Source organism: Rutilus rutilus (genome assembly GCF_951802725.1).
Source record: "Rutilus rutilus genome assembly, chromosome: 8".
NCBI lineage: Eukaryota > Metazoa > Chordata > Actinopteri > Cypriniformes > Leuciscidae > Rutilus > Rutilus rutilus.
The window spans coordinates 37,502,171-37,515,114 of NC_140222.1; the positions used below are offsets into that span (position 1 = coordinate 37,502,171).

Here is a 12,944-nt window from a genome sequence, read left to right on the forward strand (position 1 = left end):
TCCTTCAGTTGCGAGCCTGTGCGCTTTACCTGACGTTTCAAGCCTTGTTAAATACTTTCGCCTGGCTCCGCAGCGCGAGTCTCCGCAGACTGCGCGCGCACCACCATTGTAAACGACCGCGGCGTTTGTACTCGACGCGCTCGCCTTGTACTATTCTTTAAGAAGCATCATTTATTTTTAGACTTATTTGTTGGCCATCTGTGCAATATTAAAAGTTCTAAACCATCTATTGTGTTTTGTTATTCCACTATTGTAATGATTATATTTTAATATTAAAGTTAATAGGTCTCTCTCACATTGTCCCACAGCAACAGTAAAATAGTGTAGATTAGTGTACAAAGTTTTATAATAATAATTTATTATATTTAGTGTCCATTTCATTCATTTAACATATTTAATATTGGGGTCATACAAGTTATTTGACATATTTGAACATTTAAAAAAAAATCAATAGTTACTTTCCCAGATAATTAGTTTATAATAAATAATTCAGTTACTAGCTCAATTACTAGTGAGAAGTAACTATAAATAATTACTTTTTTAAAGTAACATGCCCAACACTGCGTATAGTTAACCCTGGACGCAGCTTTGCGGTAACAATAGATACAACATAAACTAAGTTAATAATTTCAGAGTAAGTCAGAATAAATCCAAATGTAACAATTTATTATTAGTCAGGTAAATGTATCATGCCAATTACATAATCAAGTCAAAGATAATCAATACAATAACATCAAATGCTCAGAGATAAAGAGTAAAAGATGCATACCTGACATTAGATAAAATATATAATGCTGAGCGTCCAATTACGGACTGATCTGACTACAAAATCACACTGAGCCGCTTGCAACACCTCTTTAAATAATCAGCCCAAGACAGAAACCTCTTTCAAATGGAAACATGTGCTTACAATGGGAGTTTGCATTTAATCATGAGTTTACACCTTTTGAGGGCAGGACTATTTGCATTTGCTTTATTAGCTTTTGGTTTGCTTCTGTGGGGATGAGACTGTTGTACCAGTCCTACTGAGATATTTTCAAATTATACCAAACATGTATTGTGTTGTATGATAATTGTTCATATTAAACCATATAGATCTTTGGGTGGATTTCAGGTTATCCCAGCATGAGGAGAGAAGGGATGGGTGATGAGGAGACTGTAAGGGTGAGGTGTGAACTGCTCGTGTGGTTCGTATCAGATGGCGTTGGTACTTATGCAAGAGAGTGTTTAAATGTTAATTCTCAGGAGAGTCTTTGTTTCTTCGAGGAGTCGCCGTTTCTTCCGTCCGTTCCGGCTTACAAAACTTAGCTCAATGCTGTCACTAGTGATGACAGCAGGCTCCATGGAGAAGTCCATCCCAGTATATTCAAGTACTTTGGCTAAAATTAAAGGGTCACAACAAAAAGAACAATTATTTTGAATGTCATGAAATAATTTTTGTAATCATCGCAGTCAGTGGTTAATAGTGTTTATTCATAGCACCATTTAATGTTGCCAGCTGGGTGTTAAGGATGGTTTCCATCTTGGAACAGACCTGAAACAGCAGATAGTTAATATTGACATGGAATGAGACTCTTGGTTTCTGTTGTGAACAGTGAATGTTCAGTAATTTCCTACCAGCTTTTGAAGAAACCAGGTCAAAAAGGGAACTCTGGGAATTTTATTAAGTAACCACGATCTGTAAATACAATATTTTAAAGTGTTAGTTCTTATAAGCTGTAAGCTAATTTGTTTAAAATTCTGTGACATATCCTCTGGGAACATAAACCAGAATAAATTGGTCTATTTTTAAATGTTATGTGATATTTGCAGAACTTACAACCCAATGGATAAACTTCTGTTTTATTATTGAACAAACAAATCCTGATTTAGCTAAATCTGCAAATATCACATAGACCAATTTATTCTGCTATTTGTGATGTGGTGAGCTGACCTAAATTACCCGGTGTTGACTTTGATAGTTCCAATTTGTGCTTCACAGTTTTCTATGCTGAGTTTTAGGTGGCCAGTTTTTTCATCGCTTTTGAATGCAACAGTGGCAGTAATGGCCAGTGCATCCGTATTCACTTTCACCGGTCTGTGAAATAGAGTTCAGGGCATTATTTCCTCTTCAGAAGCCTCATTTAACTCACTGTGTATTAACCTCATGTGTTTTTCCACAGACTTGTTGAGGCTGCTCTGAACAGGCTTCAGATACTTTGAAAAGACATATCCACATTAACCAATTTATTTTTTCCATCTGTTAAATTTAGCAAACAAATGTTGTTGTTGTTGTTTTTTGTTGTTGTTGTTGTTTCTGTTTATGGTGTGTTTTTATTAAAAATAGAACTGAGTGAAGAAGTTTACCAGTTTGTTACTACTATTCTTTTTTCTAACGATTTCTTTGATGCAAATTTGTGATATCAACATTATACTAACTCTGATCCCTGGTTTCCAGTCACTTGAAATTCGGCACTCGTAATTGTTAAAGTGACTCCAGTTGTAGGAACAAGCTCCTGCACCACTTTAAGTTCATTGATACGAATCTTCATTCTGTCAAGAAAATATGCACATTTCAATATAACATATACATTTTATTTAGCAGGAGGATATTGTAGGAACACTGGTCTCACCCTGTAAATTTATACTGTCCGTAGAGAAAGGTTTGTTCTGGAATATCCTTGTCTTGGATGGACTGTTTGAGCATCTCAGTAGCCTTACCTGCAACTGTCAAAACAAACAAAATTGTGTACTGCTTAAAGATTAGGTTTTTGGATCTGTTCCTTAATTTTTATGACACGAAAGATGCAAACCCATCAGGGATCTATTCAATGAAAACGTGTAGCCTACATGTGATCTGCATGTCCATGCAGTGTTTTGATTATTGAACTACATATTATAAAGATTATTCACAGTTAGACACATGTTAGGCACAGGTCAAAAGTCACAAAATAGAATAGAATATAGAACTAGAATATTATTACAAAAGTTTTCATTTACAAAGTTAAACTATAACTCCCTTCTCCATTTATACTCATGGGAGATTTTAATAGCCATAATAGTCTTTTAATGTTCATCATATGGGGTAGTATCCATGGCAACACTAAATGAATAAGATTTGAAGATGTTATAGAAAATTATGCTCTATGTCTACTAAATGATGTGTCAACTTCTTGAGGACATATACCAAGCAACTGATTTAACAATCTGTCAACCTTAGATATTCTTAGACCTCTCATGGCATGACCGCAGTGGAAATGACCATTTTCCAATTATTATAACCATTAAAATAGAGGAGAAGAATCAAGCATAACAAAAAAGGTAAAAAGAGAGGATTATGCAATTTAAAAATGCTTATATCAATAGCTAACAGTACAGTTCCAAGAACGTCTTCAAATTCAAAATGCAGACAGCTTCAATGGTTTGATGACAAATGCAAAGAAGCTGTTAAAGTGTAGAGAAAAAAAAACTTAAAGACTCTTCTTCAGAAATCCGATCAATATAACTTTTTTTAATTAAGTAGATCACAAGCAAGGAGAACAATGAATTAAGTAAAAAGGGAGCTGAAGAAAAATTGTGGATGCAGTTCATGACACTAGTGTGTTTTAATGTTTAATGTTTGTTTAAAAAAAAAAAAAAAACTTTTAAATCTCTCATTATGCTATATTATCACCAAATACTGGATTCAATATTTTTGTGTACATGAATGTGTGTGTGTGAGTGGTAGCCCAAGTGCTGTATCTTTGCAAGCACAGTGTATATGTGAACAACATGATAAACACGGCACGCTCCTGAAAACTAAATGTTTATCTTATTTTTTATCTCTCCCATTCATTTTCAATGGGTGGTCTAGTGTGATAAATTGTACAGAATATTTTAACAGTTTATTCAGTATTGCCCAAATTACCCCCAAATGATTTAGGTGCATAAACTCAGATAAAGGAGGCATACAATGCAAAAATAAATACAAAACCTGTGCTAAACGAAAGAAAACAAGTTGACAAAAGTCAATATTAAATCCAATATTTGATAATAATATATGTTACAGTCATGTTCAGTTTATTTTAGGTTCTTGGACTTTCTGTTTTGTTTACATTCTTCATAGATGTTCCTTGTTGTAGTTTCCCAGCTCTGATCAGTCAACATGGACACTACTAACACTAATAATCAAAGCTGTTCATCTTTTAGTTAATCATCACTGTGTATATAAGTTCCTGCTTTTGATCTGGTCCGGTATTGTTTGTGCATAGCTCACTGTCTCACACGCTACTGTCACAGTCACCAGCTGGTGTGCCCATGCCATGTTGACCACTAGAGGGCACTCCTTCTCTGACCTTTGCCACTCAGCCATGAACTTCAGTCCACATAATCCTTTGCCCGGACTCATCATGAATATTGCATGCATTCACTTGTTTGTCATTACATTGTTTGTCTACTTACACAATAGCCGCGTTTCCACTGTCGGGCCAGGGCCGGGCCAGGGCTTTAAACGGGCCGTGCCGGGCTAATAGCCTCGGGCCAATAGCACCGGGCATGCGTTTCCACTGTCGGGCCAGAAGCTCCACAGCGCTTCACTAAAACACGCCTCTCTGGGACAACGTCACACTAACCCATCATTTCACCAACAAATGGAAGTTTTATAAGAAAACTAATCAGAAATCACTGGAAACAGCGTTGAAAACAAACACGATAAAAGCGGCCGTTTGCTAGCTTTTTTTGTTTGTTTGTTTGTTTAGCAGCTAGCACAGTTGAATATTTAAAACCCAAGCATCGATGTTTTACCACAGGTTTACAATAAAAAGTGATACATTGATCATAATGAATTAATTTATGTAAAAATTGCACATTAGTCACTCAGAAATAAATTACCGTTAGGTCTATTTCACAGAAGAAAGAGGACACACTTACTTTTTCAGTCGCGTCTGTTTCTTTATCTGGTAACTTAGTTACAGGACATATTTACATCACATTTAGAAAAAATGATCATTTCTACAAATATATGCCATACGACCTGAGGAGCTTTAGCACTCTCTCGACTCCCATACAGATATTTTCAGTCAGAGAAACAGAGGAAGCTCCCGAAAAAAAAAAGTTACTTTATTTTTTGATAGTCCGGTTTAAAGAGACGAGACGTAGGCTATGACAGATAAAATAAAAACATGAATGTGATAGCCTTTAAGATTGGTCTGATTTCTTCAAGCGTTCGCTATGTTTTTTTTTTTTACTATGCGTATCTTCAAGCGTTTACTATGTTTACTATGGTAACGGCTAGCGCGCATAGTCTTTTGCATCACAAACAGAAGGCATTCAAACATGAACGCGATTTAAATTATTTTATTTTTAAGTCTTTAATGCTGACAGAATCATCCGGCGCTGGTAAACTCCTCCTCTGTTGGTAACCACTCCTCTAGCCCGAGCTGGCCCGCTTTGGCCCAAGGTATTCGACGGGCCAGAAATCCTGGCCGTTGGCCTCGAGTAAGCCCCGGAAGTGACAGTGGAAACGCGACTGGCCCTGGCACGCACTAGCACGGCCCGGCCCTGGCCCGACAGTGGAAACGCGGCTAGTGTTCTCGCTGTCATTTTTCATCAATTGTAGTTGTCACACTGCATGTCTGAGCATTCTCCCTTGTCTCTTGTATTTTTGTGGATTGTTTTTGTTCTGGATTTTCCAATAAAGCTGCGCTTGGATCTTATTAAAGTCTCAGAGCAATCCGTGACAGTTACGTATCTTGTTCTGTGTTATTTAAATAAACCATGTGTAATATCTTATATTTATATTTAAGATATATACACAGTTATATTTTGCTCACACTTACCTAAATCAAGTCCCGTCTTGGTTAGTATGACTGTAACTCCAGTATTGTCACCTGTAACCACTGGGACCAGAGTCAACAGCACTAGAGTACACCAATAGAACATCATCTTCTCACAGACCTATAAGAGAGACACATGGGTATTTGGTAAGACAAAATAATATTTTTTCCTTGCCAGGATCCTTCCATACATAGACATCCAGACATCCAGACTTCCAGACATACATCTTAAAGGGATACTCCACTTTTTTCGGAAATAAGCTCATTTTACATCTCCCCCAGAGTTAAACAGTTGAGTTTTACCGTTTTAGAATCCATTCAGCCGAACTCCGGGTCTGACGGTACCACTTTTAGCATAGCTTAGCACAGATCATTGATTCTGATTAGTCCAGTAGCATTTCTTTCAAAATGACCAAAGAGTTTCAATATTTTTCCTATTTAAAACTTGACTCTTCTGTAGTTAAACCGTGTACTAAGATCGACGGAAAATGAAAAGTTGCGATTTTCTAAGCCTATATGACTAGGAACTACTCTCATTCCGGCGTAATAATCAAGGAACTGTGCGGCTGTACCATGGGTGCAGCAGGCGTAGTGATATGACGCAGCGCCTGAAAATAGGTCTAATAGGTTAGACAAACTTAGTCCCGGTCACGTTGGAAGAAGTTACCGAGCTGGGGACTATTTTCAGGCGCTGCGTCATATCACTACGCCTGCTGCACCCATGGTACAGACACACAGTTCCTTGATTATTACGCCGGAATGAGAGTAGTTCCTAGCCATATCAGCCTAGAAAATCGCAACTTTTCATTTTCCGTCGATCTTAGTACACGGTTTAACTACAGAAGAGTCAAGTTTTAAATAGGAAAAATATTGAAACTTTTTGGTCATTTTGAAAGAAATGCTACTGGACTAATCAGAATCAATGATCTGTGCTAAGCTATGCTAAAAGTGGTACCGTCAGAACCGGAGTTCGGCTGAATGGATTCTAAAACGGTAAAACTCAACTGTTTAACTCTGGGGGAGATGTAAAATGAGCTTATTTCCGAAAAAAGTGGAGTATCCCTTTAAGAGCCCTCACAGGGCAAGGTAAGTGAAGCCTCTCTTGGTCTGCTGACACATGTTGAGGAGGAAAAGCCTGAAAAACTATAGCTTTAGTTGGTACTTTAGGCACATACCCCAGTCTCAGGTGTAAGAAGAATTTGACTGCAACTGGGGAAAACTCTAAGCAGGAGGAGGCAACTGACAGGGCCTGTAAATCTCCTACTCTCTTGAGGGAGGGTAATTTCCAAAAGGAATGCCATTTTGAGCATGAACATTTTCTCAGAGTTAAAGTCCATTGGTTTGAAGGGAGCCAGGGACAGCCCTTCCAGAACCATAATGTTGTGTTGGCTTAAAATGTTATGCTGGGTTAATATGCTCTGCCCACTAGGGGTCGCTACTATCCTGGAGTGTTGAGGGGAAAGGAGTAGAATAAAAAGATGGAGAGTTGAGCTACTGCAGGTTTGTTACTGCTGCTTTTTCTTTTATTAATACAAATGTAAGATACAACACATGGTCAAATCCCAGGCCGGGACCTTCTCATAAGCAGTGTTGTTTTTGGCAGCACTTTTAGTTTTAGTCTTAGTTTTAGTCTTTTGGACGAAAATGCTTTTTAGTTTTAGTCACATTTTAGTCACTTATAAATTTGATAGTTTTAGTCAAGTTTTAGTCGACGAAAACACAAAAAAGTTTTAGTCAAGTTTTAGTCAATTTTAGTAAAAAAAAAAAAAAAAAAAGTCTTTAACAATTTATTTAGGTTAAAAAGTATTGGAAATAGGCTTAGGTTTGACAGGTTGTAGGAAGTGTTGCAATTCATAATTTTTTTTTTGTGAAAAATAACCCCTGAAATGATTACTTCTGGTGAATACTGTGGAAACTAATTGATACATTTAGATAAATATATTTCATATAGCATATTATACGTATTAGGCCTAATGCCTTTATATTTATAGAATAGCAAAGTAGGCCTAATCAATATACAAGACTGAACCACATAGATGTGAAATATAAAGGCTATCATGATCATTTTGCCAACAATGAACCATGGATTTGTTTAGTTTATAATACGTTTTATTTTTAACTTAAACAAATACAATAACATTCAAAACTCACCGGCTTAGACTGCATTTGAAGAAAGATAAACACAACAGTTTTCTGTAGCCTTCTGTGCGAATTTATTCAATAGAACTATTAGATTATCTCCTGATGCGTGCTGCTTAATATCACACACTCCGCCGTGACAAACGAAAAAAAAAAAAACGCGACGGCATATGGTACAATTGGCCTTGTATTCATTGTCCCTCACGCATTCCAGCCACGGGTATTTTAATCCCATTCAATTTTACATTTCTGTGCTCTTTTCTTTTTCGCCGGCTGCTCGGAGGTCATTTTTACATTTCCCGCTGTTGTCACTTGTCGTCATCGTTGCTACGATACGTGACTCACAATGACTGAAACGACCAATTAAAAGGGCATTCTCTGATGAGGTTCCAAGATGTTAAAAAAGCTACGCTGATCATAGACAAACAGGGGGAGAAATTAGTATCTACCGCACCGTCGGTTTTTTTTTCTCATAGCCTACAAATGTCTTTGTTCATAGTCTGACATATTAGAAGCTATGTGTCTGTCATGGATTTGCACTGAATTAATTCTCAAAAATACGGAACGGAACAAGACTTTATTGTGTCAAATACGTGATGATTCAACCGTCAGACGTGTAATAATTTTCGTTCCATCTCGTCTCGTCAACGAAAACTCGAAAACGTCTCGTCATGTTTTAGTCACCTTGGAGCCATTTTTAGCTAGTCATCGTCGCGTTATCGTCATAAAAAAAAGGTGCGTCAACGAAATCATTTCGTTATCGTCATCGTTGACGAAAACAACACTGCTCATAAGCTGCAGGCCTCATCCTCAAAATGCCACGCAGGAAACAAAATAACCAAGTGGTGTCTCCCCAATGCGGAAGTCGTTGTGTTTCGAGAAAAAACTCGTTAAATTTCGAGAAAAAAGTTAAAATACAATATTGAGAATAAACTCATTACATTTCGAGAATAAAGTCGTTGTGTTTAGAGAAAAAAACTCGTTAAATTTCGAGAAAAAAGTCGAAATACAATCTTGAGAATAAACTCATTAAATTTCGAGAATAAAGTCTTTGTGTTTCGAGAAAAAAACTCGTTAAATTTCGAGAAAAAAAGTCGAAATAATCGTGAGAATAAGCTCATTAAATTTCGAGAAATAAAGTCGTTGTGTTTCGAGAAAAAAATCGTTAAATTTCGATAAAAAAGTTAAAATACAATATTGAGAATAAACTCATTACATTTCGAGAATAAAGTCGTTGTGTTTAGAGAAAAAAACTCGTTAAATTTCGAGAAAAAAAGTCGAAATAATCGTGAGAATAAGCTCATTAAATTTCGAGAAATAAAGTCGTTGTGTTTCGAGAAAAAAGTCAAAATACAATCTTGAGAATAAACTCATTAAATTTCGAGAATAAAGTCTTTGTGTTTCGAGAAAAAAACTCATTAAATTTTGAGAAAAAAAGTTGAAATAATCGTGAGAATAAGGTCATTCAATTTCGAGAAATAAAGTCATTGTGTTTCGAGAAAAAAAGTCGAAATTAAATGTAGAGAATAACGCATTCGATCAGTGTTCATAGCCTACTGATAGAGGATGGCAGAGTTGGATCACTTAGTCAAGCTATATTTTAGACTTTCTTTCAGTAACAAAGAATAGAACATTCTTAGGTCTAGGTCGGCTAGGTCTTTTTAGAAGAAAAAATCAGTCCAATTTGCGCGATGTACTCGCTTTTGTCCAACATGAAATTCATCGAGGTTTCGTGGTTTCCCAGGATACCATAATAGCATTATTAAACTTGTTGATCCTCAAGGTGTGGAATTTCGACGAAGGAGAGTAGGCTACACTTGCGCTGGCCCAAATGCACTCTGGCATATGGACAGCTATGATAAATTAAAACCGTATGGCATTGCCATTAATTGCTGTATAGATGGTTACAGTAGTTACATTCTGTGGATGGAGGCGTACACAACCAACAACGATTAATAATGCGTCTTATGGTATCCTGGGAAACCACGAAACCTCGATGAGGTTGATATCAGTAGGCTATGCAATGAACACTGATCAAATGCGTTATTCTCTACATTTCATTTAGACTTTTTTTCTCGAAACACGACGACTTTATTTCTTGAAATTTAATGAGTTTATTCTCACGATTATTTTGACTTTTTTTATCGAAATGTTACACGTTTTTTTCTCGAAACACGACTTTATTCTCGCAATTTAATGAGTTTATTCTCAAGATTGTATTTCTAGTTTTTTTTTCTCGAAATTTAACGAGTTTTTTCTCGAAACACAACGACTTTATTCTCGAAATGTAATGAGTTTATTCTCAAGATTGTATTTTGACTTTTTTCTCGAAATTTAACGAGTTTTTTCTCGAAACACAACAACTTTATTCTCGATATTTAATGAGTTTATTCTCAAGATTGTATTTCGACTTTTTTTCTCGAAATTTAACGAGTTTAATATCGAATTATAATGACTTTAAAGGAGCTGTATGTAAGATTGTGGCCAAAACTGGTACTGCAATCACTTTCAAATTACTGTGTATCCCCTCCCCCTCCCCCCTGACTCGAGGTTGCCAGATAGGCTGCAAGATCCAGGAGGAATGTAGGCTGAAACATTTGTAGCTGCAGCTGTGGTAACTAGAGCAGAGCTGGCAACCATGATGCTGAAACACAACTGACTTCGTGATTGGTATATAGGTGGAGGGTGGGGCTTCAACACAATATGACAACATCAACATCAGTTGAGGGCTGCAACTGTCACTTTTAAATGACAATATCCTGGCCTGACTACTGTTGTCAGTGATATAAGTATTTGAAATGAACATGATTTCTTAATGTCTAGTGACATATCAGGGCCATTTTATGATTAATTGAAATACATTTCTTACATACAGCTCCTTTAATCTCGAGATGGTTTTATTTTTTTTCTTATTGCTTGGCCCTAATCCTTTTCCGTACCCCAAAGACCCATATAGCTTAGAATAAAAAAAAATTATTCGCTTTGGTACTATTTTCAAAAAAAAAATTTTTTTTTACTTTATATTAAGTGGCTTTAAGTACTATGTACTTACATTGAAAAATAAGTACAATGTACTTATTGTGTTCAGGTTGTATTGTAAAACACTTATTGAGGTGTGATACGGGTAAGGTTAGGACAGGTGTAGTGGATTGGGTAGGTTTAAGGTGTTAGGGAAGGGTCAACAGTGTAATTACAAACGTAATTACATAAATTAATTACAGCTGTAATTACATGCAGGTATTTTCAAAATATAAGTACAATGTAAAAACATGCATGTACACGATAAGTCCATTGTATCAAATTATTAATTCCAATGTAAGTACATAGTACTTAAAGCCACTTAATATAAATTGGGACCAAAAAAAGTGTACATTTTCAAAACTCTTAGTACAAAAATCTGATCACACTTGTAACGCAGATAGTCATTCTTTCAAAACCTGATGTTCAGAGTATTTAATCTGATATCACTGACTGTTTCCTTTCCCTTGTAGGGGAGAGTTGCAACACAGTTGCAACACTTTTTGCATTTCTCTCAGTTACTCAGAGACTTATTTGGACTAGACCAACCAAATTTGTATATATTAAACTTGCATCTGTCTGCTAATTACCCATACCATTTAAAGATGATTATATATGACATATCGTTCACAGTATTTATTTGAATGGAAGAAGTCAGATGTTGCAACTGACCCCGACCCAGCACAACACAACCCAGGGATGGTTGCAACATGTTAAAAATACCTTAAATTTCATTAATTAACTTAAGATTTTTGTCTCAATGTGCATAGAATTCTGAAAATATTAACTGTTTTAGGCCTACTATAATATTATTATTTATTTCAATGATATTATTGTAGCCTATAATTTATTTATTTAGTGATATTTATCAAATAACAGTTATTGAGTTTTGTTTGTTTATGTGTAGAACATAGGCCTACATAGATTCAGTGTGCAGGTGTTACAGATGATATTCAATCTCTCCATATTTCAGTGTCAGACAGGAAGAATTGAACAATTTACAATGCAACAAACTTTTATTAAACATGCAATTTATTACTTGTTGCAACCGTCCCCAACCCTATCAGCCATGACAGAACATCATATGCCTGCTAGACACACTGACTTTGACACATGCTAACCATGTCACTTAGAAGTCAACAAACCAATAATTCAAACTAAGTAAGTTTTGATTAATTCATACAAAATATCAGGACAGTATGACAAAAATATATCTAATGAAAAAAATTACTTTCATACCTCAAAAACAAGTTTTGTTCAATTAATGCAGCAGCAGATGTTGAATATGTCTACTGTCTTTTTGGTGTGTGTGTGTGTGTGTGTGTGTGTGTGTGTGTGTGTGTGGGGGGGGGGGGGTCTAACTGTGCATGTTCAGTATGAGTGTCATCATTCTTGTTTCTGATTGGAGAAAAATGACATGTTGCAACCATCCCTATGTTGCAACTGTCCCCGGTCTCCCCTACTCTATCCTTCTCTATGTTCACAAATTGCAAAACACACACACACACACTTTGAAAATAGTGTTTACAATGTAAAAATAATTCATTATATTTGGTTATCCGTATAGGAAATTGCAAATAAGAAACTATACCTGTAGAATCAATATCTATAGAAATCTATAGATGTACATATGATTCATTGATTAACCATTAAGAACAGTTGTATTAAATAATAGACAAATGTATTAACCTGAACGAAAAGAGATGCAAATGAAAAGTTTGATAGTAATAGCATATTGAAAGGCAGTTACTGTTGTAGGATTATCCTTGAACAGTCCATGTCATATGAAACCAACACCACATTCCACAGTTCGGAACGATTCCCTAGTGAACCATTAGTAAGTCATAAAACACAGTCATGGTGCCGAGATGGCTAAAGGAGACGTCACCCCCCTTCCCCTTTTTGTGCGTGTCAAATCTCAAACCAGCGATGCCAGGACAGCAGGAAAAGATTCCTTTGTTCCCCAAACTTACGACCAAATGGCCAAGAAACCCT

General features: G+C 36.1%; 1 protein-coding gene and 1 long non-coding RNA gene across 2 annotated transcripts in view; both read right to left on the minus strand.

Moving 5' to 3' along the window:
• The window catches only part of LOC311295372, a 383,037-nt gene that overhangs the window by 255,634 nt on the left and 114,459 nt on the right, over positions 1-12,944 (minus strand). The gene's annotated exons all lie outside the window — the stretch shown is intronic.
• On the minus strand, positions 646-12,284 carry LOC311294990 (bactericidal permeability-increasing protein-like). Its single transcript, XM_084416152.1, has 8 exons — positions 12,189-12,284; positions 5,796-5,913; positions 2,613-2,706; positions 2,419-2,532; positions 1,943-2,077; positions 1,618-1,678; positions 1,483-1,534; positions 646-1,379 (listed from the first exon to the last, which is right to left on the minus strand). Exons 2-8 carry the CDS (start codon positions 5,899-5,901, stop codon positions 1,228-1,230), a joined length of 714 nt encoding a protein of 237 aa, XP_084272278.1. The 5' UTR covers positions 5,902-5,913; positions 12,189-12,284; the 3' UTR covers positions 646-1,227.